The sequence below is a fragment of the Triticum dicoccoides genome, chromosome 3A (assembly GCF_002162155.2).
Source record: "Triticum dicoccoides isolate Atlit2015 ecotype Zavitan chromosome 3A, WEW_v2.0, whole genome shotgun sequence".
NCBI lineage: Eukaryota > Viridiplantae > Streptophyta > Magnoliopsida > Poales > Poaceae > Triticum > Triticum dicoccoides.
In genome coordinates, this window is record NC_041384.1 from 550,373,546 (window position 1) to 550,401,383 (window position 27,838).

A 27,838-nucleotide genomic window follows, 5' to 3' on the forward strand; every position below is an offset into this window, starting at 1 on the left:
CTCTGGGTGGTCGGCCCGGCTCCAGCTGATAGGCTTTTTTGACCAGTGCATGTGCTCGGCGGGGTTGGTAGCGACCACGTTGACTTCCTGGTGCTCTCGGCGTCTGCTACGCCGGCCTTCGGGCTGGCTTGTAAAGACGACATAGGCAGCATGCTCGTCAAGGAACTCATCGTGCACAGCTCCGACTGCTGGCCGAGCGGTCGGCAGCTGCGGAGCTGGAGGCGGCGGACCAGCAGACGGAGGCGGCGCGAGCTCTTCGCCTTTGGAGATTCGGGTGAGCCAGTGGCACTTCCGGGTTGTGTGGTTGGACGGCTTCGCGCCGCTGTGGAACTTGCACGGGGCGTCGAGAGTTTGCTCGTAGGAGAAGGCCGGCTGCCAAGCCGGCCTGCCGCCCTTCTGCTTCTTGGGTGCGGGCCGCCCTTCGGGCTGCTTGTCCTCGACTGTGGCCACCTGTCGACTGGTGGAGAGCGGCACGGGGCCCTTGCGCTTGTGGTCGTTCTGGTACGGGCGTCGGCTGGAGTCCCCAGCCGGCGTCTTGGGCGCCGGGTTGATTACCTTCTCGGACGTTTCTACCCGGAGTTCAGTCTTCATTGAGGGGTCGGCGGTGGCGTACTTGTCCGCTATGACCAGAAGCTCATCGAGGGTAGTCGGCTCATCGCAGAGGAGCTTGTGCTTAAGGAGGGTGCCTTCTCGGCATCCGGCGGTGAAGTAATCTATGGCTTGCACCTCGTGCACCCCTTCGCAAGAGTTGCGGAGCTCGGCCCAACGCGTGAGGTAGTCGCGAGTGGATTCGGCGGGGCCTTGTACGCACAAGGAGAGTTGTCTGGGCTTGGGGGGCCGCTTGTAGGTGCTGGTGAAGTTGCGGACGAAGGCCTCTGTGAAGTCTAGCCAGCTGTTGATGTTGTAGGGCCTGAGGCTATTGAGCCGGGTCCGCGCTGTGCCTTGCAGCATGAGGGGCACGTATTTCACGGCAACGCGCCTGTTGCCGTTTGCTATGCGAACCACTATGGAGTAGTCGATCAACCAATCTTCCGGCTTCACGGAGCCGTTGTACTTGGGTGTGTCTCTTGGGAGCGAGAACCCTTTGGGGAAAGGCTCGTCGTGGATGCGGGGGCCGAAGCAAGGCGGGCCGACATCATCTTCTTCTTCTAGCGCCAGGGATCGCGCTAGGCGGTCGATCCGATGGCGGGCGTCGTTCTCGTCGACTCCTTCACGGAGACCTAGTCGGCCGCTGAGAGTCGGATGCGCGATAGGCGGTGGGGTGGGATATCTCTCCCCAAGAGGCGGAGGCGAAGGCGGGTTGCCCCGCCGCTCCAAGGCCCGGGGACGGCCTTCTGCGTCTCGCTCGATGGAGGTCCGGGTTCGGCTTCGGCTGGCAGCCGGCTCCTTCTCGTGTCGCGCGCGGGTTTTACCCGCAGTCGGCGTCCGGGACGTCGTGCCGTGCTCTCGGCGCGGGGGAGGGCTTTCCGCGCGGGCGTCGGCTTCGTGCCACTGTGCGGCTGCATCGATTAGTTGCTGGATGCGTCTGGTCATGTGGGGGAGTTCTTCGGCCCCCAGTCCATCTAGCTCGTCTACGGCCGCCTGGGCGGCGCGCAGGTTCTTGAGTGGAGTGGCGTAGACTGGGCGGTCGACTCCTAGCGTGTCGACGAGGGCAGCGCCGCGCTGTCTGACAACGCCGGCTCGGCTTGGCCCGCCTGGGGGCGGCGTGCCAAAGGTGGCGCAGTCAGCTTCGCGCTGGTGGGCCTCGGTGAGGCGTCTCATGGAAGCCAACTTCCGACCCTCCACGAGGAGGGCGAGGCGGCGAGCCTCCAGTGCTTCGGCATCGGCATCGGTCGGGAGGGGGATGGACAAGTCGTGGACCGCTGCATGCGGGGCGTCGAGGGTGTTCTCGCCAGAAGCGCCTCCGTGGCCGATGACCATCACCTCGGTGGTGGCGCCGTCGCAGCCATCGGCCCGGGGAAGCAGGTCGTTGTAGATCGTGACGTTGGTGGGGAAAGCGTCGAGCGAGGCCGTGTCGGAGTCGACAGGCATCGGATCGGTGGAGTCCACAGCAAGCTCGCCGGAGACGTGGAGCTGGCCGATGAGGTTGACGAGGTGGTCGGTGCCTGCGTCAGAGGCGGGCTCGTCGGAGATGAGGGTCTCTTCAAGGAGATCGGCGAGGCCGCTCGCTGCGCAGACGTTGGCGACGCCTTGCAGCATGTCGTGGCAAGCGCCATCGGGCGTGCCGGGCTGGCTACGCTCGCTGGGGAGGAAGAGGGTTCCCGTCCAGAACAGGTCTCCGGACTACAGTGCACCTGGCCCCACGGTGGGCGCCAAATGTCGGGTGTTAGGTGCGACATATGCCAACGGGTGGCTTATCATTGTGGGAGCCAGTAAGACGTCGCCGGTGCCTGGAAGCGGGATGAGGCGAAGACATGCACTCCGGCGAATCTTACCCAGCTTCAGGGCTCTCCGAGGAGATAACACCCCTACTGCTGCTCTGCGGGGTCTCCGCATGATCACTAGATGAACGAGTGGCTACAAGATGCTCCTTGAGCTGTTTGGCGAGAAGAAGAAGAAGGGCACGGCTAGCTCTCCTCTCCTCTCTATGTGGCGTCTAAAACTAGCTCAGATCAACCCTTTGCATGGGTGCCCCTGGGGGTTTATATAGGCCCACCCCCCGGGGGTACAATGGTAATCTGGTTGGGTGTGCGCCCTAGCCGTCTGTGTCTACGCTCGCCGGCTTCTGCGCCGGCTGCTGGGGCCCGTCTGCTAGTGGGTCCCGCCGGCTGCCGGCTCCTTGGTCGACAGGCAGGCCCCACTATCAAGGGCCTTGTCGGTGGTTGGTCACTGTTGCCTCAAAACTGGTGACGAGGGCTTCGCCGAGGTAAGCGTGGCTACAGTGCCGCCGCCCGGCGGGCGATCGCTGTAGCCACGCCTCGTCTTGTCCCCTTAATGGGGCGTCTCCTTCGAGGGAGGAAGCAAGCCGGCTGTGGGGAGCCGGCCCCGTCTTGGGCCGACTGGGGGAGGCCTGGCCGCCTTCGGGTGTCTCTCTGCCTGAAGGGGCCCACCGCCCGTGGGCCGCGCTGACAGCCCGTCGTGGGTGGCATCAGGGTCAACATGGCAACAGTGCCGCGCCGGACGGGTCATGGCCACCCCGTACGGCGCACTGTGACAGGCATGCTCCGGGATTCGGGGGTGGCAGGCTTTACTGTAGCCACGCCCCGTCATATCGCCGTTATGTGGATGCAGACTTCGAGGGTACGATCTTGACCGCTTTGTGGGAGTCGGCTTCTTGCGGCCGGCTTCTTGGAGCCGGCCCTCCCGCGGCTTTCTTCATGAGGGCTAAAGCCGGGCCGCCTTCCGATAGTCGGCCTGGGAGACAGCCGGCAAGGGAAAGGCGGCCCCACGTCTTGGATTCTTGAGGGCCGGATCGGCTCGTAATTTTTTCAGAAGGGCCAGAGGGAACCGGCTAGGCTACCCGTGGTCATTTACTCCGACAGTGATTATAAAGGTGTTCTACAGGTGTCTCCGATGGTACTTGTTGAGTTGGCATAGATCAAGATTAGGATTTGTCACTCCGATTGTCGGAGAGGTATCTCTGGGCCCTCTTGGTAATACACATCACTATAAGCCTTGCAAGCAATGCAACTAATGAGTTAGTTGCGGGATGATGTATTACAGAACGAGTAAAGAGACTTGCCGGTAACGAGATTGAACTAGGTATTGAGATACCGACGATCAAATTTCGGGCAAGTAACATACCGTTGACAAAGGGAACAACATATGTTGTTATGCGGTTTGACCGATAAAGATCTTCGTAGAATATGTAGGAGCCAATATGGGCATCCAGGTTCCACTATTGGTTATTGACCGGAGATGTGTCTCATTCATGTCTACATAGTTCTCGAACACATAGGGTCCGCACGCTTAACGTTCGGTGACGATCGATATTATGAGTTTATGTGATTTGATGTACCGAAGGTTGTTCGGAGTCCCAGATGAGATCGGGGACATGACGAGGAGTCTCGAAATGGTCGAGACATAAAGATCGATATATTGTAAGGCTATATTCGGACATCGGAAAGGTTCCGAGTGATTCGAGTATTTTTCGGAGTACCGGAGAGTTACGGGAATTCGCCGGAGGGGTCAATAGGCCTTCATGGGCCTTAGTGGAAAGAGAGGGCAGCAAGGAAGTGTGGGGTGCGCCCCCCTAGGCCCAAACCGAATTGGTTTAGGGCTTTGGGGGCTGGGCCCCACTTCCCTTCTCCCCGACTCCTCTTTCCTTCCCCTCCTAGTTGGACTAGGAAAGGGGGAACCTACTCCTAGTAGGAGTAGGATTCCACCCTTGGGGCACATCCTATGAGGCCGCCAGCCCCCTCCCCTTGCTCTTTTATATACGGGGGCAGGGGGCACCCTAGGACACACAAGTTGATTGTTCCAAGCCGTGTGCGGTGCCCCCCTCCACCATAATCCACGTCGATCATATCGTAGCGGTGCTTAGGCGAACCCCTGCGTCCGTAGCAACATCATCACCGTCATCACGCCATCGTGCTGAACGAACTCTCCCGTGAAGCTCTGCTGGATCGGAGTTCGTGGGGCGTCATCGAGCTGAACGTGTGCTGAACTCGGAGGTGCCGTGCGTTCGGTACTTAGATCGGTCTGATCGTGAAGACGTACGACTACATCAACTGCGTTCTCATAACGCTTCCGCTTACGGTCTACGAGGGTACGTGGATGACACTCTCCCCTCTCGTTGCTATGCATCACCATAATCTTGCGTGTGCATAGGAAAATTTTGAAATTACTGTGTTCCCCAACACCTCGGACGCCGGCAGCGAGTTGTACGTCATGGAGCAATTTTATGACTACAAGATGACTGATGAGTGCTTGATACATCTCCAATGTATCTATAATTTTTGATTGTTCCATGCTATTATATTATCAACCTTGGATGTTTTATATGCATTTATATGCTATTTTATATGATTTTCGGGACTAACCTATTAACCTAGAGCCCAGTGCCAGTTTTTGTTTTTTCCTTGTTTTAGAGTATCGCAGAAAAGGAAAATCAAACGGAGTCCAATTGACCTGAAACTTCACGGAACTTATTTTTGGAAGGAAAGCAACCCGGTAGACTTGGAGTCCACGTAAGGGAAGCAACAAGGAAGCCATGAGGCAGGGGGGCGCGCCCACCCCCCTTGGGCTCACCCTCCACCCTCGTGGGCCCCTCGTGGCTCCCCTAACGCACTTCTTCCTCCTATATATCTCCATATACCCTAAAACGATCGGGGAGCGCAATAGATCGGGAGTTCCGCCGCCAGAAGCCTCCGTAGCCACCGAAAACCAATCTAGACCCGTTCCGGCCCCCTGCCGGAGGGGGAATCCCTCTCCGGTGGCTATCTTCATCATCCCGGCGCTCTCCATGACGAGGAGGGAGTAGTTCTCCCTCGGGGCTGAGGGTATGTACCAGTAGCTATGTGTTTGATCTCTCTCTCTCTCTCTCTGTCGTGTTCTTGATTTGGCACGATCTTGATGTATCGTGAGCTTTGCTATTATAGTTGGATCTTATGATGTTTTCGCCCCCTCTATTCTCTTGTAATGGATTGAGTTTCCCCTTTGAAGTTATCTTATCGTATTGAGTCTTTAAAGATTTGAGAACACTTGATGTATGTCTTGTCGTGCGTATCTATGGTAACAATGGGATACCACGTGATTCACTTGATGTATGTTTTGGTGATCAACTTGCGGGTTCCGCCCATGAACCTATGCATAGGGGTTGGCACATGTTTTCGTCGTGATTCTCCGGTAGAAACTTTGGGGCACTCTTTGAGGTTCTATGTGCTGGTTGAATAGATGAATCTGAGATTGTGTGATGCATATCGTATAATCATACCCACGGATACTTGAGGTGACATTGGAGTATCTAGGTGACATTAGGGTTTTGGTTGATTTGTGTCTTAAGGTGTTATTCTAGTACGAACTCTAGGGCTGTTTGTGACACTTATAGGAATAGCCCAATAGATTGATTGGAAAGAATAACTTTGAGGTGGTTTCGTACCCTACCATAATCTCTTCGTTTGTTCTCCGCTATTAGTGACTTTGGAGTGACTCTTTGTTGCATGTTGAGGGATAGTTATGTGATCCAATTATGTTATTATTGTTGAGAGGACTTGCACTAGTGAAAGTATGAACCCTAGGCCTTGTTTCCTAGCATTGCAATAACGTTTGTGCTCACTTTTATCATTAGTTACCTTGCTGTTTTTATATTTTCAGATTACAAAAACCTTTATCTACCATCCATATACCACTTGTATCACCATCTCTTCGCCGAACTAGTGCACCTATACAATTTACCATTGTATTGGGTGTGTTGGGGACACAAGAGACTCTTTGTTATTTGGTTGCAGGGTTGCTTGAGAGAGACCATCTTCATCCTACGCCTCCTACGGATTGATAAACCTTAGGTCATCCACTTGAGGGAAATTTTCTACTGTCCTACAAACCTCTGCACTTGGAGGCCCAACAACGTCTACAAGAAGAAGGTTGTGTAGTAGACATCAGTGCTCTGTTGTACAGCAGGCTAATGAGATGCAGTCGCTCGCAAAAGAACTTGAGTACTTCAAGTGTGTGTTGCCGGACAAATTTGTTGCCAGAGGCATCATTGCCAAGCTTCCACCTTCGTGGAACAATTTTTCTACTTCCCTGAAACACAAGAGACAAGAGTTTTCCGTTACGGATCTCATTGGTACTCTTGATGTTGAAGAGAAGGCGAGAGCAAAGGACACACGTGGTCGAGTTGCTGAGGGAGCTTCTAGTGCCCACATGGTACAGAAGAAGAACTTCCAGTCCAACAAGTTCAAAAACACCAAGAACAAAACTCAGGGCAAAGGCAAGTTTGATACAAAGAACAAGCCATCACATTCTACCAACTTCAAGAGAATTCTCATAAGAAGAGGAAGGGACTTTGCCATGTCTGCGGTGATCCTAATCACTGGGCTCTGAAGTGTCCTAACCGCTTTGAGGAGCGCGAACATGAGAAGAGCAGCAAGTCCACTAATGTTGTCATCGGTGATACTGATATGAAGGAATCATGGCCACATGGACTTCTCTCGTACTGATGGGGAACGGGTCACATGCCATCGTTCGAGGTGTTGGTACGGTCGATCTAAAGTTTACTTCGGGGAAGACCGTGCGTCTGAAGAACGTTCAACATTTGTCGTCCATCAATAAAAATCTCGTTAGCGGTTCCCGTTTATGTCGAGATGGTTTTAAGTTGGTTTTCGAATCCAATAAAGTTGTAATTTCTAAGTATGGACAATTTGTTGGAAAATGCTATGAGAGCGGAGGCTTGTTCCGCCTATCTTTGTCAGATATTTGCACTGAAGTTATTAATAATGTTTGCCACAATAATGAGTCTGATATTTGGCATTCATGACTTTGTCACATTAACTTTGGTTGCATGACGCGGCTAGCCAATATGAATTTAATTCCGAAAATATCTATTGTCAAAGGCTCTAAGTGCCAAGTATGTGTGCAAGCTAAGCAACCTCGCAAGTCCCAAAAGACTGTAGAGGCAAGAGACTTGGCGCCACTAGAGCTTATACATTCCGATCTTTGTGAGATGAATGGCATGTTGACAAAAGGTGGAAAGAGATACTTCATGGCGTTGATTGATGACTCCACTAGATATTGTTATGTGTATCTTCTTAAATCAAAAGATGAGGTTTTAACTGTCTTCAAAAACTATAAAGCTGAGGCAGAGAACCATTGATCAAAAAATTAAACGGCTTAGGTCCGATCATGGTGGAGAGTATTTTTCCAATGAATTTGATTTCTTTTGTGCGGAACATGGTATAATCCATGAGAGGATGCCTCCCTACTCACCTCAGTCAAATGGGGTAGCCGAAAGAAAGAACCAAACTCTAACTGATATGGTTAACACTATGTTAGACACATCGGGTCTTTTCAAGGAATGGTGGGGGGAGGCGCTAATGACTGTGTGTCATGTCCTAAACCGAGCTCCCACAAAGCATAAGACCACGACTCCATTTGAGGAATGGGAAAGGAAAATATTGAAACTCTCTTACCTACGTACTTGGGGTTGTTCGGCAAAAGACAATATACCAATTCCCAAGAAGCGCAAGCTTGGACCAAAAACTGTGGATTGTGTTCTTCTGGGCTATGCTTTTCATAGCATTGGCTATAGATTTTTGATAATAAAATTTGAGGTATCCGACATGCATGTTGGTACGATTATGGAGTCGAATGATGCGACTTTCTTTGAGGACATATTTCCTATGAAGGATATGTCGAGTTCATCAAACCAGGAGATACCTTCTCCATCTAGTGAGGAATTCGATGTAATTCCTGCACCCACCATTGCGATGGAACACGTTGAGAATCCTATTGAGGGTGACAATGGAACTCCTGTGAGGAGCAAGAGACAGCCTTTGGTGATGATTTCATTGTGTACCTTGTGGATGACACACCTAGGACTATTTCAGAAGCCTATGCATCTCCTGATGCTGACTACTGGAAGGAAGCTGTTCGTAGCGAGATGGATTCCATCTTAGCTAACGGAACCTGGGAGATCACTGACCGTCCTTATGGGTGCAAACCTATAGGATGTAAGTGGGTGTTCAAGAAGAAGCTTAGACCTGATGGTATGATTGAAAAGTACAAGGAACGGCTTGTGGCTAAGGGTTATACCCAGAAAAAAGGTGAAGACTTCTTTGATACTTACTCACCCGTGGCTAGACTGACCACAATTTGGGTGCTACTATCACTGGCTGCCTCACATGGTCTTCTCGTTCATTAAATGGACGTTAAGACGGCTTTCCTCAATGGAGAGTTGAAGGAGGAAATTTACATGGATCAGCCAGATGGTTTTGTAGTACCTGGTCAGGAAGGAAAGGTGTGCAAGTTATTAAAGTCTTTATATGGCCTTAAACAAGCTCCTAAGGAGTGGCATGAGAAGTTCGAAAGAACATTAACTGCTGCCGGCTTTGTAGTAAACGATGGTGACAAGTGTGTGTACTATCGCCATGGTGGGGCGAAGGAGTTATTCTTTGTTTGTATGTCGATGACATATTGATCTTTGGAACCAAACTTGATTTAATCAAGGAGGTTAAGGATTTCTTATCTCGCTGTTTTGAGATGAAGGATCTAGGAACAGCTGATGTTATCTTAAACATCAAGCTGTTAAGAGATGAGAATGGTGGGATCACACTGCTTCAGTCTCACTATGTGGAAAAGGTCTTGAGTCGTTTTGGGTATAGCGACTGCACGCCTTCTCCAACTCCATATGATGCTAGTGTGTTGCTTCGAAAGAATCGACGGATTGCTAGAGATCAACTGAGGTATTCTCAGATTATTGGCTCGCTTATGTATTTGGCGAGTGCCGCGAGGCCTGACATCTCGTTTGCTGTGAGCAAGCTGAGTCGGTTTGTGTCAAAACCAGGAGATGGTCATTGGCATGCGCTTGAGAGAGTTATGCGCTATATGAAAGGCACCGCGAGCTATGGGATTCACTACACCGGGTATCCAAGGGTACTGGAGGGTTATAGTGACTCAAACAGGATATCTGATGCTGATGAGATTAAGGCCACAAGTGGTTATGTTTTCACTCTTTGTGGTAGCATTGTTTCTTGGAAGTCTTGCAAGCAGATCATCTTAACAAGGTCAACTATGGAAGCAAAACTCACAACATTAGACACTGCCACTATTGAAGCAGAGTAGCTTCATGAGCTCTTGATGGACTTACATATGGTTGAAAAACCAATACCTCCTATCCTGATGAACTGTGATAATCAAACTGTGATCGTTAAGATAAACAGTTCTAAGGACAATATGAAGTCCTCAAGGCATGTGAAGAGGAGACTAAAATCTGTCAGAAAATTGAGGAACTCCGGAGTTATTACGTTGGATTATATCCAAATGTCGGAAAATTTGGCAGATCCCTTCACAAAGGGTCTATCACAAAATGTGATAGATAATGCATCGATGGAGATGGGTCTGAGACCCACCGCACGAGTTGTCCATAGTGGTAACCCACTCCATGTGATCGGAGATCCCGTGAAGTAGAAGTGGGAGACAAGCTGTTGGTCAGCTGGGAGGAGAGTATCCCAATATTAACTATCCCACTCCGTGAAGATGCAATACTCTCCTGATCTGCATGGCAGGTTGATACTTATCTTAATGTGTTTCAAGTGGCTTATTCGGGTAAGCAGAGATGTTGCCCTGCAGAATATCTTCTGAGGAACACACCTATATGAATTTGACTGTTAACGTCGCAGTCTGTGAAATTGGGTGTTCTCTAATAAATTCATGAAAAGGCCCTGGAGTACGACGTATACGCTCCACCCGCGGGGAAGCCTTGCGGCAGCCCACTATCGATCAAGAATTTGTGTGAAACTAGTCTCGCAGAAAACTTGTAGTTCAAGGCATAGTCCACTATTCAAGTTGTGATCTAGTGTAGCATAAATCTCTAAGTGAAAGTTCAACTTCACAGTCTCCACTAAGCACCGGTATATTAACAATGTTTTGGAACCAAATGGTGAGATGTGCCAATGAGACTTTGTGGGGGATTGTTGGAATTTGCTAGTGGGCTTTTGGCCCAAAGCCCAACTAAAATTCTGAAATTCTCTTGGCCCATTCATGCACACATGTGAGTGGAGTGAGTGAGGCTAAAGTTTAGTCCCACCTCATAAGTTAAGAGAGAGTTGTACCTCTTTATAAGATGAGCTCTTCTACCACTTGTATGAGCATGAGAAGAGGAGACCTATACGCATGCTCCTCCTCCTCGCTCGCCTCGCCACGCCACGCCTCGCCTCGTCACGACGCGCCGCGCCGCGGGTTGCAGGATTGAGCCGAGCCGAGGACAGAGCTATGCACGTTGTCTATAGTTTTGCTGCTCGGGAAAAATTAATAATTAACGAACGCGTTAATTACTGAACCGTTTCTGATTCTTTTGGATCGTGACGACTTGGATATGGGGTTTACTCCCACGACCTACCTGGCCCGCACTATATAGTCAGTCAGACGTCTACCCTAGCCGCCGCCGCTTCGTATGGTTTTTCACCACCGTTCCAGATCATTGCGCCGCCAAACAAGTCTTCTCCATCCCTCCTTTCGGCATGCACCGGGAGAAGGGACAGCAGGCCTCCGGAACCCCGCCTCTCATGATCCTGTACGGGAGAGGGGCGATCAGGTTTTTGGGGAGCGCACTCGCACAACTGCTGGCAGCGACGACTTTGCGAACGACGACTTCTTCCCTGACCTCGGCAACCTCATCCTCGACGACATGGGCGACAACGTCAACACCGGCGGTGCTGCTCCCGCTGCAACGTATGTGATTCCATCCTTCCTATTCGAGATCGTGCTAGAATTCATATTTCTAGTATGTGCCCTAGATGTGATCTGTTCATCTGCTATGCTAGTTCGCATGATTAGTTTAATCTCTGCTACTGTAGTCATGATTTATCTTTTGTTTATTCGGATTAAATCTCATAGTAATTTGCTCATATTTCCAACAGGGTATAGGATGCTTTATGCCTTGATAGATGCATATCACCAATGGTGTTTTTCCTTCTTTTGACAATGGTGGAGTTGAAGCGTGTAGACCTTTGTTGTGGAGCTTCACCTCCAATTCTTGACACAGGTAAATAAGTTGATGAGTGGGCTCCTTAAATCAAAAATCTAATGGATAACCGTCAACAATGTAACTCATCCAAGCACCACAAAAGGTTAACTGAACCAAACAATTCAGTCAAATCATTGTAAGCTAGCTCATCCAAATGTGGATGAGCCACCGCCAGTCGTTGGAGTGGTACGGTGTGGCTGCAGGTGCACCGTGCAGGAAGCTGGGGTTATTAATTATTACATGTGTATGCAGTATGCTAGCTACTAGAAATCACACTAGCTATAGTTTGAAACTTAAACTGACCGTGCAGCTAATTAGAAAGAGCAGGCTAGCTAGCTTTTCACTGCCCCGTATGCATGTGCGCGTGATAAGTTTTCACGTTTTTGTCAACCTGCAAAGACACCGAGTGTGCCACCCTCATTGCCAAAGAGGGTATGGGTGCTTCGCGGACGCAAACTTCGCGGTAGTTTCCTTTGTCACTGCCATTGCCATGAGAGGAACCGGACTCTCCTCCCTCTGTCTCTGTGTGTGTGCGCGCGCGCGCGCGCGCGCGTGTGTGTGTGTGTGTGCAGGTCATGCTGCGGCTGCTCGACACGTAGTGGGTTTTGGGGCGGCCCCACGTCGCTGCTGCGGTGCCCTCGGCCACTTAAACTCCCCCCTCCACCACTAGCTAGCGTCGTCGTTGCGCTCTGTAGTTGTAGCCCGAGCCCCTTGCATCCAAGCTAACAAGCTAGGAAGAACATCTCCCTTGCATCCGACGAGCGAGTGACGGTGAGTCCCCTCCATCTCCGGCATCTTGCTAATGTCATGTGCTTTTCCTCTTCTTCTTTCTCCTCCTCCTCTTCTTCTTCTTTTATGTCGAATGGGGACATGAAATTAGAGAAGAGAAACTAACCATACGTTGTTGCTGATCTCGTGATCTCATCCTACTCCTACCTAGGTTGGATCTCCATGGACGGCAAGACGCCTCATTTGCTGCCTCTGAGTCTGAGCGAGGCCAAAAAGAAGATCCGGGATGACGTCCCACTGGTCTGCGGATGGGCGCTCCTCAACGCCTTCGCCACGGTCTGCGGCGTAGCAAGCGGCTACATAGCCGAGTACATCCATGTCTCGTGCAGCCAGGTAACCACCTACCCGTGCACTACCCTTCCGATGCTTGACATTGAGACCGATCCATCATGTGCCAAGCTGGTATGGTGTCCTCTGCAGTCCTCCTTCATTCTGCCCTGCATCGAGCTGACAGACGCGGAGGCCGCGAGGGTAATCGCCCTCTGCATCGGGATGATGTGCTGCGCCCCAACCCTGGCAGCCGCGGCGGCGCTGGCGCTGCTGCTCCCATGCCGCCGTCGCCGGGCCCGCCGTGCCCTCGCCTACCTCGCCCTTGCGGTCACCGTCCTCTTCCATTGCATGTACGCCAGCGCCGTCTGGATCTTCCTCGCCGCCGACCCAGGATACATCTTCGGCAGGATCTACTTCACCGCGGGCTTCTGCTTCATCGTGGTGGGCGACCTCCTCAGCTTCCGGGCCCTCCTGGGAGGTGATGGGTGGGGCATGAAGTACGTAACCTATTTCTTCTGATCATGTTCGTGGATCAGTGATATTCCACCAGGTACTGATGAGAGCGTAGAGTATGCATTCATTCTGCTGTGACGGTTGATGGAGTAGTGCCGTATCTAGTGCAGTGTTAATATCCAGATCGACTCTACTAGTTAATTATATTACTCCATTTGGGCAATGCTCGCTGGCTATATAATTAGACTGGATCGATTCTAGTAGTTATCCTATGTATTCCACCTTAATTTTCTCTATGTGATCGTCAGACATGAGTTATATGCTATATTTTGGTGAAATTGTTGCTCCAGTGTATATCCATGCACACATGTTGTTTCTGGTGTTAAAAATTGTTTTTTCATTAATTCCCGCATCTGCTGGCGTATCCGAGCAATGCTACACACACGGGCTGATTTTTACTGAGATTTACGGGGATGCTGAGCTGGGATAATTTGATTGGAAGGAAAGGGGATGAGGGGCCCACACCCCCTGAAAATCAGGGCCGGTGAAGATTTGTTAACGAAGAGATGTGTAAAACACCCATATTACTCCGTTAGTCTAGAATTTTCAGGCGTATCCTCTGGGTTGAGATTGAGTGACCCATGTGATCATGCAATCACGGCTGGATGTACGGGACGCTATGGCTTGGAATGCCCTCGTGCCAAGTGAGGCCCTTCTTTTGATGCCCATTTTGCCTTTGGAATCCACACTCGGACACTTGACTTGTGTGAGCGGTTTCACTGTGCGTAGCCACATCCGGTTAGGCCTCTTTTGGTTTAGAGGAATTTCATAAAAATTCTAAAGGATAGGATTTTTATAGGATTTTTTCCTTTAGACCCCTTTGGTTCATAGGAATGGATTCCTATTCCTCCATAGGATTGGTTCCTATCCTCCACATTTCCTAAGAAAATAAAAAAGAGCCTAGACTCAATGAAAAAATTCCTTTGATGTCAACCAAATGACATCTTGTTTCCTATTTCTACTCATAGGATTTAAGATACATGTCATCTCATTTCCTACAAGATTCCTATTCCTATGATAATCCTATCCTATGAACCAAAAAAGGCCTTAATGTTTTATAGAAAAGGAAAAAGAAACACAACATTCCTCCTTAAACCTTCAAAAAATTAAGTTTCTTCCGCCTAGTCATGGAGTCGAATATTTGAGTCTTAGCAATCATGTAAAGATGGAATTGTTCCACAACTTACACCTTCTAGAACATATCAAATTAATGGGTATCCGAAAGGTGTAATCGAACTTTGTTAGGCATATATAGTTCACTCAAAGGACAAGTGCATAGGTCAACCTTGAACTCATTTCTTATTATAATTTACAACCTCAACTCCAAAACCGGTTAGGATACTACCCTGAACTTTCCACACCGTTTAGTTTGCCGGGCTAAGACGAGAGGAGGGTAGTTTTGCATGCATGCTGTGGCATCTAGGCTGGCTAGTGACCGTTGATGTCTCATCTGAGCCATAGAAATATTATTGTACTAGCTTGCTGCTCAAAAAGTGGGTGTGGCTGGTTATTACGCGTATGCAGTATTCTACTAGAGATCATGTTAGTTGGAACTTTTTTTCAGGCAATTACTTGTATTACTGACAAGGAGAACTACATTTTCTAACGGCCTTATCAGGCCAGAATTTTCATCATAAGCTTCCAGTAAATGGCTTACAAAGATTTTGACCACGTCATGTGTGAGTAATACAATTTTTTCGTTATTCCATGAACAATTGAACCACACAAACAATGAAGCCGTGCACGTGCAGCCAATTAAAAAGAGCTGGCTAGGTAGCATTTTACTGCCATGTACAATGTGCATATGTGCACGTACGTGGTAAGGCCGTCCACTGCAAAGAAATTAAGCGTCCCAACGCTTAGCTAGTTTGCTATATCCATTCATTCACATGTGTGTAAAGAAATTAACAGCGGCCCACTGCATTGCCACAGAGGGTATGGATGCTTTATGCCTTGGCAAATGCATGTCGCATTCATGTTTTTCTTTCTTTTGACAAGGGTCAAGTTAAACTGTGTAGGGCTTTGATGGTAGGTGGAGCAGCTCCCGTTCTCAGTGAAGATAAACAAGTTGATGAATGAACTCCTCAAAAACCTAATCGATGACCGTCAACAATGTAACTCATCCAACTGATCCAAGCGTCGAAAAAGATTAACAATGTAATTCAGTCAATCATTGTGCTAGCTAGCTAGCTGATCAAAATGTGAATATGAGTCACCGGGTTGGAGTGGTGTGGCTGGTGCGCCGTGCACGAAGCGGGCGTTATTACATGCGTATGCAGCATGCATGTGCGAGTGCTGAGTCTGATGGGCGTCGTCCCACCACTGCATTGCCAAACAGGGTATAGGGGCAACTTCGCGGCAGTTTCCCTTTGTCATTTCCATGGGAAGAGACCGTCACATGCTTGCTTCTTTACATGCCGCACCGCACCAGACTCTCCTCACAGTCTGTGTGTGTGTGTGTGTGCAGCTCATGCTGCGACTGCTCGACACGTAGTGGGTATTGGGGCAGCCCCATGCCGATCGAGTCGCTTTGCTTCTCTCTCTCGCTGCTCGGCCACTTAAACAGCCCATCCACCACTAGCGTGGCCGATGTGCTGTGCGATTGCAGCTCGAGCCCCTTCAGGAAAGAATAAGCACACCAAGCGAAGAACCTCGCGTGCATCCGACCAGCGAGTTACGGTGAGTCCCCTCCATCTCCGGCCAACTTGCTAATGTGTTTTTCTTCTTCTTTCCTGTCACGGTGAGTCCCCTAGGGGAACATTGTTGCTGATCTCGTCTCTGCACTAGAAATAAACGAGGTTGAAATCACGAGGTGAAAAAAAGGGTGATCCCCGGTTTCTGCATTAGAACGATGCATACGGTCATACTTATTAATAAGCAAATAGGTTCAACACAAGTCATCATGTCTCAAACAAAAGAACGAAAAATGCTCACAAAGAGCAAAAAAGAAAAGCCACAACCGGCTGGCATAAAAAAGATAGAAACACTAATTGCCTATCCTATTATATGACCGTCATTTAAACCGGTTGAAAATAGCCCGTGCTACCATCTCCCATCGGATATATCCAGTAACCATACGCTCCCTGGCCTTCGTCGGAGTGAGTAGCGACCACATACGGATCAACGCAGTGGCTCGGAAAATAACCTGCAAAAATGAATGTTTGTTGTTCTGTTAAAGACCAAATCGTTTCTGCAGCTCCAGACTGCCCATAATAAAGCACATACTCCTACACGAATGTGTCTCGCTGTTTCAGAATCTATCCCGTCAAGCCACGTCCCAAATAACGTGTTGATAGTATTCGGAGGAGTAATATTAAAGGTTGTGTGAATCGTCCGCCGCAATTTTTTTGCCAAAGGACAGTCAAGAAAGAGGTGTTTGATGGATTCATCCCGATCACAAAAACTACATCTTGTAGATCCTGTTCAGTTGCATTTTGCCAAGTTGTCCTTAGTTAAAATGACTTGTTTATGTACAAACCACATAAACACTTTAACTTTCAAAGGTACTTTGACTTTCCAAATATGTTTCGAACTAGGAATAGAGCTAGAGTTGATAACATTGATATACATGGATTTAACCGTAAACTCTCCGTTCCTAGTTAGCTTCCAGCACAACTGATCGGACCGTTGAGAAAGCTGAACATCCATCAGTCTTCTTACGAGATGGATCCAGGCTTCCCAACAGTTTCCGGCTAGCGTCCTCCTGAAGTGAATATTGAGAGGAGTGGACTGAAGTACTGTTGCAACCTAAGCGTCTCTTCGTTGAACAATACTATAAAGTGAAGGATATTGAAGCGCGAGGGGTGTTTCCCCTAGCCATGTATCCTCCCAGAATCTCGTAGTGGTACCGTTTCCAACTATAAACTTTGTCCTATTGAAAAAGACTGATTTAACTCTCATCAGTCCTTTCCAAAAAGGCGAGTCCGTCGGCCTCACTGTCACCTGGGACAAAGTTTTGGAGTGAAGGTACTTATTACGCGGAATATGCGCCCATGTGGCCTCCGTCTCTACAGATAGCTTATACAGCCACTTGCTGAGAAGACATGTGTTCTACACCTCAAGATTTTCAATACCTAGACCCCCTTGGTCTTTCAGTCGACAAATAATATCCCATTTAGCGAGTCTGTAATTTTGCTTTAATCCATCACTCTGCCAGAAGAAGTGTGATCGATAGAAGTCAAGCCTTTTCCGAACTCCAACTGGTACCTCGAAAAAGGACAAGAGAAACATGGGCATACTCATGAGAACCGAATTAATGAGAATTAATCGGCCTCCATATGACATCAGCTTGCCCTTCTAGCAGCTCAGTTTCTTCTCAAATCGATCCTCAATACACTTCCATTCTCTATTTGTCAGCTTACGATGGTGAATTGGTATACCCAAATACATGAAAGGTAAAGCCCCCAATTCGCACCTGAACAATTGTTTGTAAGCATCTTGTTCCTCATTGGCTCTTCCAAAACAGAACAATTCGCTTTTATGAAAGTTCATCTTTAACCCGGTCAATTGTTCGAATAAGCATAGCACCAGCTTCATGTTTCGCCCTTTTGCCAAGTCATGCTCCATGAAGATGATAGTATCATCGGCGTACTGTAGGATAGACACACCTCCATCAACTAGATGAGGAACCAAGCCACCTACCTGACCAGCATCCTTAGCCCTTCCTATTAAAATCGTCAACATGTCGACTACTATGTTGAACAAAATAGGTGACATCGGATCTCCTTGTCGTAGGCCCTTATGTGTTTGGAAGTAGTGACCTATGTCATCATTCACTTCAATTCCAACACTCCCTTTTTGCGTGAAAGATTCTACTTGGTGTCTCCAGGACTGATCGAAACCTTTCATGCGCAAGGCCTGTTGAAGAAATGGCCATTTGACTTTATCATACACTTTTTCGAAATCCACTCTGAAAACAACCCCGTCTAGTTTTTTCGTGTGAATTTCATGGAGCGTTTCATGTAGGACCACAACCCCTTCTAGGATGTTTCTGTCCGGCATGAAAGCAGTTTGGGACGGCTGCACCACAGAGTGCGCAATCTATGTAAGTCTATTAGTCCCAACCTTGGTGAAAATTTTGAAACTTACATTAAGAAGACAGATCGGCCTGAACTGCTCAATTCTCACGGCCTCTGTTTTCTTAGGAAGCAAAGTTATCATTCCAAAATTCAAATGAAACAACTGAAGCTGCCCAGAGAATAAACCATGGAACATCGGTATCAAATCCCCTTTAATAATATGCCAACACTTTTTATAGAACTCCGCCGGAAAACCATCCGGTCTGGAGCTTTATTATTCTTCATTTGTGAAATAGCTTCAAACACCTCTTTCTTCGAAAATGGGGCAGTCAAAATATAATTCTCATCCGTAGCAAGTTGAGGAACATCCTCAACCCTCGACTCATCCAAGGATACGGAATTATCCTCCGGACGCCCAAACAGCTGCCTGTTTATGTATAATTTTAGGTTTTCCTGTCCTAAGATCGTCCCCTCATCTTGCTCAAGCTGAAAAATTCTTTTCTTTCAGTGCTTTCCATTGGTGATCATATGAAAGAATTGAGTGTTATCATCCCCTTGGACAATTTTGCGAACCTTAGCTCGCAATGCCCACTTCAATTCCTCCTCTCGCAGGAGTTCTTTCAGTCTCATCTCCACGTCCACATTAGTTTCCATCTCCCTGGTCTCTAGAATTGTGGACTCGGCTTTTAAATCTAAGGACTGAATAAGTGTAAAGAGCCTTTCCTTTTCAACCTTATGAATCCCACTCAAATGCTTAGCCCATCCATGTAAGAAACTTCTTAAATGCTTATCTTATTCTGCCATCTTTCAACAGATGTCCTCCCTCCTGCACCTTTAGCCCATTCCCGGCTATCAGATCCAAGAAACCTTCTCTTTCAAACCATGCCAATTAAAAAGAGAAGGTATTTTTATTCCCCACATGCGTTGCCTCACCAGAGTCAACCAGCAAAGGGGTGTGATCAGAGATCGCGCGCGATAACACTTGAACTGTTACCAGGGGAAATTTCTGCTCCCATTCGACGCTTGCGAGGACATGATCCAGCTTCTCAAACATCGGGTTTGGCAATGTATTAGCCCAAGTGAATTTTCTACCCGAAAGCTCTATCTCTCTCAGATCCAAGCTTTCAAGAATTGTATTAAACAAGAACGACCATCTGCCGTTAAAGTTATCATTGTTCTTTTCCTCTCTCTCCTTCTAATAATGTTAAAGTCGCCCCCAACCAAGATTGGAAGCTGCTCAGTACCACAAATGCGGGCAAGATTAGCCAAAAACTCTGGTTTGAGTTCTGGTTGCGCGGCTCCATATACCGCACCAGTGCCCAATTAAACCCATCGGCCTTCGATCTAACCCAAAACTTAACAGAGAAATCTCCCATAACCACACTTCGGACTTCCAACGTCTCACATTTAACCCCGAGTAAGATCCCACCGGATCTTCCTCTCGGAGGTAGGCAATGCCAATCAAAATCGACACCCCCCGATAAAGTACTTAGAAACTAGGGGGTAAAATTGTTCCTTCCAGTTTCAGAGAGGGCGATAAAATCCAACTTATGTTCGATAGAAGCATCTGCTAGAAACCTTCTTTTAGCCAAGTCTGTTAGACCTCTGCTATTCCAAAAGATTCCGCTCATATTTTCATCATGAATTTTTTTAGTAGTACGGTTCCTAGAACTTCTACACACAGCCGGAGCTGGATAAATCTTTCGCTTCCACTTGCGTTTAGACTTGTTTTGATCCTCCACCCGGTCCTCACAACCGGGCTCCATGGACCTAACTGCCTGAGAATCGATAGGGATAGAATCCCTTAGGGAAATAGAACCATCATCCTCCTCTGTCTCAGGAAGGGATGGGGCAAGATCCGCACAAAAACTATCGAGAACTCTGACTCCCAACGCATCTATGTCGGAATCGTTCATAGATTTGACCGCTGCTAAGTTTCGAATCAGTTCTAAAGCGCGTGCCGCTTCAAGATCCAGGATATCATTAATGGATTTATAGATTTCACTATCATTACTACCTAGTGAAACTCCTAACTGATTTGCATTATGAATAATCTCATCATTAGAAAAATGTAAAATGGAATTGGAAGTGTTGACCGACATACCAATAGTGACATCAATGTCACGAAGCTTGGCCGCCCGCATGGCGCACCTCAGTTGCATGTTATCAACATGTCCCACGGCCACTCGTCTGCGGATGGGCGCTCATCAACGCTTTCGCCATCGCCTGCGGCTACTACAGAGCTGCCCACTTCGACCTCCCGTGCAACAAGTTAATTAACTAACTACCTACCCGTGTACTATCCCTCGAAAATTGTCATTGCCATAGATCCATCATGCGACAAGCTGGTATGGTGCAGTCGTTGTTCAGTCTATGGTGCGTCGAGCTGACGGACGCTGAGGCCGCCAGGGAAAGCACCCTCTAGATCGGGATGATCTACTGCGCCGCATCCTAGGCGGCCACAGCAGCGCTGGCGCTGCTGCTCCCATGTCGCCGTCACTGGGCTCGTCATGCCCTCGCCTACCTCGCGCTCGCGCTCACCATCCTCGTCCATTGCATGTATGCCAGCGCAGTCTGGGTCCTCCTCGCCGCTGACCCAGGATACATAGTCGGCATGGTCTTTGACACCGTGGGTCATCTGCGTCATGGTGGTGTTAGAGTGGTGTCGAATATTATTGTACAAAGTAGGTTACAGTTGGACTTGGTTTTGGACTGTGTGTAGACAGGGTAGGAGTTGTGTCCTAATAGAACACTTGTATCCTAGGCCTCTCATATATATCGGGGGTAGACACACGATGTAACCTATGCCAACATAATAGCACAGGCACGCGGGGGAGCCGGCGGCGTGTGCCAGCGCCTGGGTGGTCGGGATGCGGTATTGTGGCGGTGTCATGGGGATGAGCGCTCGTAGTGGTGCCCCGGGGATGTAGCCATATCGGTGAACCTCATTAACAAATCTCGGCGTCGTGCTCATGTGATTACTTGATCCTCGGTAGATCGATGATGACCTCGAATTAATCCTAACAAGTTGTAACGCTCGGATAATCAAGCAACAGTAATCCCCTGCTAATGATGCCATGTCATCACTGTTACTATTGCTAAGTCTCACATTGATTCAAATCAATTCAAAATTCAAACTAAAAAATAAAGTCAAACAATTAAAGTCTTCTAATATCAAAAGTAAAGTGTTGAAATGTGGAAAATAATCCATAAAGAATATTGGTGAAGAAATCAATGTTTAATAAAATATTTGGGTGTCCTAAATATTTAAAACAGTAGCAAAAAACAATGATTTAAATGTTTTTAAAATAATAAACCAATACTAAACTAGTTTATTTAGTCACCAAACTTAATGTGGCAATAGCCTAAATTATAATAATATTTTAAGTGCAATTCTTATTTTTTTTTATAAAACTATTTCGGTTTAAAAGAATTGGGAAAACTGAAACTACTAAAAGAAAAGGTATTACCAAAGTTCAAGTAGAGGAAAAGGCCCCTGCCCTGGGCCTCATCCAGCCTGGTCGGCCCAGCCAGCCCAACTCCCCATCCTCCGTCGTCATCCCTGCGCCCCTGTTCACCCGACCGAGCGGGCGCGGTCGCCGTCAAACCTGCTCGTCCCCGTCCACGTCGGCGGCGAGGCGATTAGGTCGAACCCCGCGACCCCTTGGGCTCCCCAAACCCCCACTCACCCCCGCCCAGATCCACTCCCCTCTCTCCCTCGATGCATCCGCCTCGCCCGAGTGGACTCGCCGACGCGTCGCTGTCACCGTCACGGTTGCCGGCGTCCACCCGTCACCGCGACTGGTCCAGGAGCTTCGGCGACCTCGACTCCTTCTCCCTGGCGCTCTTTTCCGTCGCGGGGAGCAGTGCAGCGCCTCCATCACCTCGCCCCCTTCCGTCGCCTGACGTCGCTGCACCGCATCGATCCACCTCGCCTCTGCGCTCCTAAACCGTCGCCGGCCTCCTTGAGCCGCTCGGTGAGCCTCCGCATCTCTCCATTCCATCTCTTCACGCTCTAGTGTGCTCAGTCGCCGTCCCCGTGAAGCTGAGCTCTGCCGTCCGCCATGGCCGCACGTCCCCGCGCTCGTCGCGTCCATGCTCGTGACTGTGCACTGCACGCGAGCTCGAAACACCGTCGAAGTCCCCGTGCGCCCGTGTGCCACGTCAGCGTCCCGCGCCCGTGCGCTCGCCCGCCCACGGTCGCAGCGTTCCCCGCCAGCCGTCCGTTCTACTCCACCCGGCCACGCCTAGATGCCACACCCCGCTACCAGTTGCCGCGCTCCGCCAGCGTTGCCTTCGCCAGCTGCTCGCCCTGGCCGCGCCAGTGCCCGTCCCGGCCGCGGCTGCCTTTTGATGTTGTTGCGGCCCCCTGTGTTGCTTGCTGCTGTCGTGCGGCTGACCGCTCTGCGCCGCCGCTACCTAGCGCTGCCATGGCCTCCTGCTGCTACGCTTGGCCGGTCCCACTTCCGCTAGCCGCGGCCCGCTGCTCTCAGCGCTCACGCGGCCATGGCCGACCCCCAGTTTGCGTGCGCGCACAGCCAAGAGGCCGGTGTTGCCTCTGACTGGGGAATCTGGCCAGTTTAGATTAGTTTCTAATCTAATTAACCCCCTCCTAATTATTCGATGACTACTGGGCCCCCTGGTAAATTAAACCTAGCTAAAGTAAATAAAATAGCAAGTCTAACAGATGTGCCAATGACACCTGGGCCCCCACCGGACCACTTTGACCATTCAACTCTGCTGACTGGGCACTCCCAGTCAGTGACAGGTGGGATCCCTCTGGGTCCCTTTGACTTTGTTGACCAGTCAATAATTAACTGGACTGACTCAACCCCTGGACCCCAATGTCATACTCCTAGGCTAGGGTAGCCCTAGGTAGCAAAAGTTTATTCTGCTTTTATTTTTGAATTAAAATAAATCCAGTAATTTGGAAATTCATTAAAACTTTGAAAATTAATATAAAATAAACCGTAGCTCGGATGGAAAAACTTTGTACATGAAAGTTGCTCAGAACGACGAGAGGAATCCGGATACTCAGCCCGTTCGTCCGTCACACATCCCTAGCATAGCGAACACGAACTTCCCCCCTCCGTTTCATCTGTGCGACAAAGCGAAAGACTGGGGATACTTTCCCGGATGTTTTCCCCTTCATCGGTATCACCTTCTACCGCGTTAGGGCACACCTAGCAACGCTCATTGTCTTGCCATGTATCGTTATGCATTTGTTTGCTTTGTATTCATTGTTTCTCCCCCCTTCTCTCTGATAGACTACGAGACTGGCGCCGATGTTGGTGCCTCGATCGACTACGTTGTTGACGACCCCTCCTTCTTGCTAGAGCAACCAGGCAAGCCACCCCCCATGATCACCAGATATCGCCTATTCTTCTCTCTATTGCTTGCACTTGAGTAGTGTAGCATGTTACTGCTTTCCGTTAATCCTATTCTGTTGCATAGTCTGTCATTGTTGCTACAGTTGTTGATACCTTACCTGCAATCCTAAATGCTTAGTATAGGATGCTATTTTATCATCAGTGGCCCTACATTCTTGTCCGTCTGTCGTGCTATACTATCAGGCCGTGATCACTAGGGAGGTGATCACGGGTATATACTTATATACATATACATGATACATGTGATAAATAAAGACGGGTCGGCTCGTAGAGTACCCGCGAGTGATGCATAGATTGGGGGCTGAAAGGACCCTTGTCCCGACGGCCCTCTGGTCGGCGTTCGCGGTTACTTCAAGATAACACGCTTAACGAGATCTTGGTATTTGATCTGAGGCTGGCCACTGGCCTATACGCACTAACCAACTACGTGGGAACAGTTATGGGCACTCGACGTCGTGGTATCAGTCGAAGCCTCCATGACATTAGCGACTGAGCGGCGCGCACCGGGTTGGACCGCGTAACGCACTTCCTTTGTAATGGAGGTTGCTAGGTCTTCTCACCGGTCGCGTACGCAACGTGTAGGTGTGCAATGGGCGATGGGCCCAGACGCCTGCGCGCTTAGGATTTAGACTGGCGTGCTTACCTCTCTGTTGTGCTTAGGTGGGGCTGCGACGTGTTGATCTTCCGAGGTCGGGCATGACCCAGGAAAGTGTGTCTGGCCAAAGGGGATCTAGCGTGTTGGGAAATGCGGCGCACCCCTGCAGGGAAGTTTAACTATTCGAATAGTCGTGTCCCTCGGTAAAAGGACGACCCGGAGTTGTACCTTGACCTTATGACAACTAGAACTGGATACTTAATAAAACACACCCTTTCAAGTGTCAGATACAACCCGGTGATCGCTCTCTCACAGGGCGACGAGGGGAGGATCGCCGGGTATGATTATGCTATGCGATGATACTTGGTTAACTTACCATCTACTCTCTTCTTCTGCTTCAAGATGGAGGTTGCCAGAAGCATAGTGTTCGATAAGACTAGCTATCCCCCTCTTATTCCGGCATTCTATAGTTCACTCCACATATGCTACCCTTTTCCATTTGATACCAATGCATACATATGTAGTGTAGCTCCTTGCTTGCGAGTACTTTGGATGAGTACTCACGGTTGCTTTGCTCCCTCTTTTTCCCCTTTCTATACCCGGTTGTTGCGACCAAAAGTTGGAGTCCAGGAGCCAGATGCCACCGTCGACGACGACTCCTACTACACTGGAGGTGCCTACTACTATGTTCAGGCCGCTGACGACGATCAAGAGTAGTTTAGGAGGGACCCAGGCAGGAGGCCTTGCCTTTTCGATCATTGCTACTTTTGTGCTAGCCTTCTTAAGGCAGACTTGTTTACTTATGTCTGTATTCAGATATTGTTGCTTCCGCTGACTCGTCTATGATCGAGCTCTTGTATTCGAGCCCTCGAGGCCCCTGGCTTGTAATATGATGCTTGTATGACTTATTTTATTTGTAGAGTTGTGTTGTGATATCTTCCCGTGAGTCCTTGATCTTGATCGTACACGTTTGCATGTATGATTAGTGTATAATTGAATCGGGGGCGTCACACAAGTGGTATCATGAGCGAGGTTCGAGGAGGTCGGAGATTGTTGTTCTAGAGGAGAAGCGATCGAAAACGGCAGAAGATGTGTCGGCCAAATCATGTTGGGACGGCGGCAACAGCGGGTGCAGGCGCATCAGGCGACGAGGCGCGGGCAATCCTGAGCGAGGCCGCAGGGTACTAGTGAGATTGGATCAGCAACCGAAAGGCAACAGTAGCAGGTAAGCCTACAGTAGCGGCATGATTCGGATCGGAACGCGTTCGCGAGATCGAATCGAAGACGAGGCGGTAGCGTGGCTAGTCAGGGCACTAGTCCAGGGCGTGCGTCAGGCCCATCAAGGACGAAGCCCAGGGGAGGCCGGCGCAACGTGGCTAGTGTGGGCACTAGCCAGGTAGGCACGCAGGAGCCGTGCAGGAGTGCATTGGTCGTATGAGGCTGGATGAATTTGTGCATGCAAGGCGTTGTGTCATTGCTGCTACAGGAGGTTGTCGAGCAGCAGATTGGGGATTTGTTTGGACAAAAGAAAAAGAAGGGCAATCTACATGGTTTGGTATTGACCGTGTCATAGACAACAACACAATACAGAAAGGACTTTTGAGTTTATGGGAGCAAATTTTGTGGCGTCCATGGAGACTATCAGGAAAGTAAATTTCTTTTGGAAGTGTTGCTAATTGGACACGAGGTTTTACCATCATGATGGCAGATTGGCGACGTGCGTATAAGGCTCGAAGCAGGAGTCTGGAGCGCGTTAGGTTCATGCATACACAGGGTGTCAAGTAATGTACGGAGATGTGCGGGCGAACAAGACACAGGGTGGAGCATGATTGCAGTCGGATAATTTCGGCTGGGTCAGACTAGATGGTATGATCGACTGGATGGATGTTGGTCAAAGCAGAAGACGATGGTGATTTCAGCGATGACGACACATGAGTGTGATGCTGATGGTGGCCGACTTCTGGGGCATGGAAACACGTGGTGCAGGCCCGAGGGCTTGTGCGGCTTCGACAAAGACTATGGCGCGGGATTGATTCAAGGCGGTGTACACATGAGAGAGATTGAAGTCGACAGGGCGCGGGGTAGCATAGCGCAGCTACATGGAGTCATGTTGAAGGTGGAGCTGGAGTTTGATGGACGACTTCACTCTGTGCTGATAGAGGGGCTACAGTGCAAGATATCGGAGAATCGAAGCCTATTTCAGTGGAAAAGCAAGAGACATGTGGATTGGACTGGGTAACCGGTGGTTTGATGGAGACATGATACTCGACATCGGTCGGTGATGATCGGTGGTTCTCTAAAGTAGGGATTTGAGTGGTGTGGGCCCGCGGCCCTAGAGACTCGGCCAGGACAGCAGAGGCTCGACGCGGTGATATCGTCAAGGCGTGCGGTAAGCACGGAACACAACAACGGGCCAAGGCACTAGTGGTCAGACAAATTGTGCAGGGGGTGTTGAAGTAGTGTTGACAAGTACCAAATTATTCAAGTTGGTGAATGGGTCTATCGGTGCCGGTTGATGGACAGGAGTTGACCATGAAGAATCTGAAAAAATGACGGAAAGTGTAAAATTGTCAAAAGCGGAGAGTACATGGCCGTATATTCATTGGTATTCAGTGCACATGGCAAAGTGCGAATGACAAGTACAAAAGGAGGCGGAGTGCTATAGCTGTGGGACATGCCAGAGACTATTCGGGAAAAGGATGAGACAACTGTGAATTTGACTCAGGGTGACACAGGGAGACGGTGAAATTCCTTCAAGTTTCAGACAGATAGTTAAGAAAGAGAGGTGATATTGAGTTCAGGTAACTCTTATATGTGACATCCAATATGTGAGTTGTTCACTTTCACGCAGGTCAGTGATCGGTGTGTGATGACGTTGAACGGATACTCCGGAAGTTTGGAAGCACAAAGTAAGGTAATGAGGAACTTGATTTTGCTCGAGTGTTGATTGTGAAGAAGACGAGAAGGGACTACAGTTGCAGGCGGCGTCACTTGGAGTATGGGAGTAGTAGCGGTTCTCATGGCGTATCTCAAGTCCAATGTACATGGAGGTTTGACACATAGATGAATCCAAGGTGGTGGAGAATATTCGTCAAGGTGGAGTTTGTTAGAATGGTGTCGAATATTATTTTACAAAGTAGGTTACAATTGGACTTGGTTTTGGACTGTGTGTAGACAGGGTAGGAGTTGTGTCCTAATAGGACACTTGTATCCTAAGCCTCTCATACATATCGGGGGTAGACACACGATGTAACATATGCCAACATAATAGCACATGCACGCGGGGGAGCCGGCGGCGTGTGCCGGCGTCCGGGTGGTCAGGGTGCGGTATTATGGCGGTGTTATGGGGAGGAGCACATGTAGTGATGCCCCGGGATGTATCCATATTAGTGAACCTCGTTAACAAATCTCGGCGTCATATTCGTGTCGCTTAATCCTCGGTAGATCAATGATGATCTTAAATTAATCCTAACAGGTGGTGTATGACCTGGGCTGCCTGGGCCTCCTCCTTGGAGGTGATGGGTGGGACAAGCAGTACGCAGCCTATTAGTTCAGCTGGCAGCAACCTGCAAGGGATCATGTTCGTGGATCAGCTCATGAGGTACTGATGAGAGCGTCGTTCTATGGAATAACGTAGAGT

At 49.3% G+C, this 27,838-nt stretch overlaps 1 protein-coding gene across 1 annotated transcript; it reads left to right on the forward strand.

Annotated features, from left to right (window-relative positions):
- Positions 1-12,274: 12,274 nt before the first annotated feature.
- LOC119272095 lies at positions 12,275-13,495 on the forward strand. The gene is made up of 3 exons (XM_037553682.1): positions 12,275-12,394; positions 12,564-12,745; positions 12,833-13,495. The coding sequence occupies exons 2-3, from the start codon at positions 12,575-12,577 to the stop codon at positions 13,199-13,201; spliced, it is 540 nt and encodes a 179-aa protein (XP_037409579.1). The 5' UTR covers positions 12,275-12,394; positions 12,564-12,574; the 3' UTR covers positions 13,202-13,495.
- Positions 13,496-27,838: the final 14,343 nt, after the last annotated feature.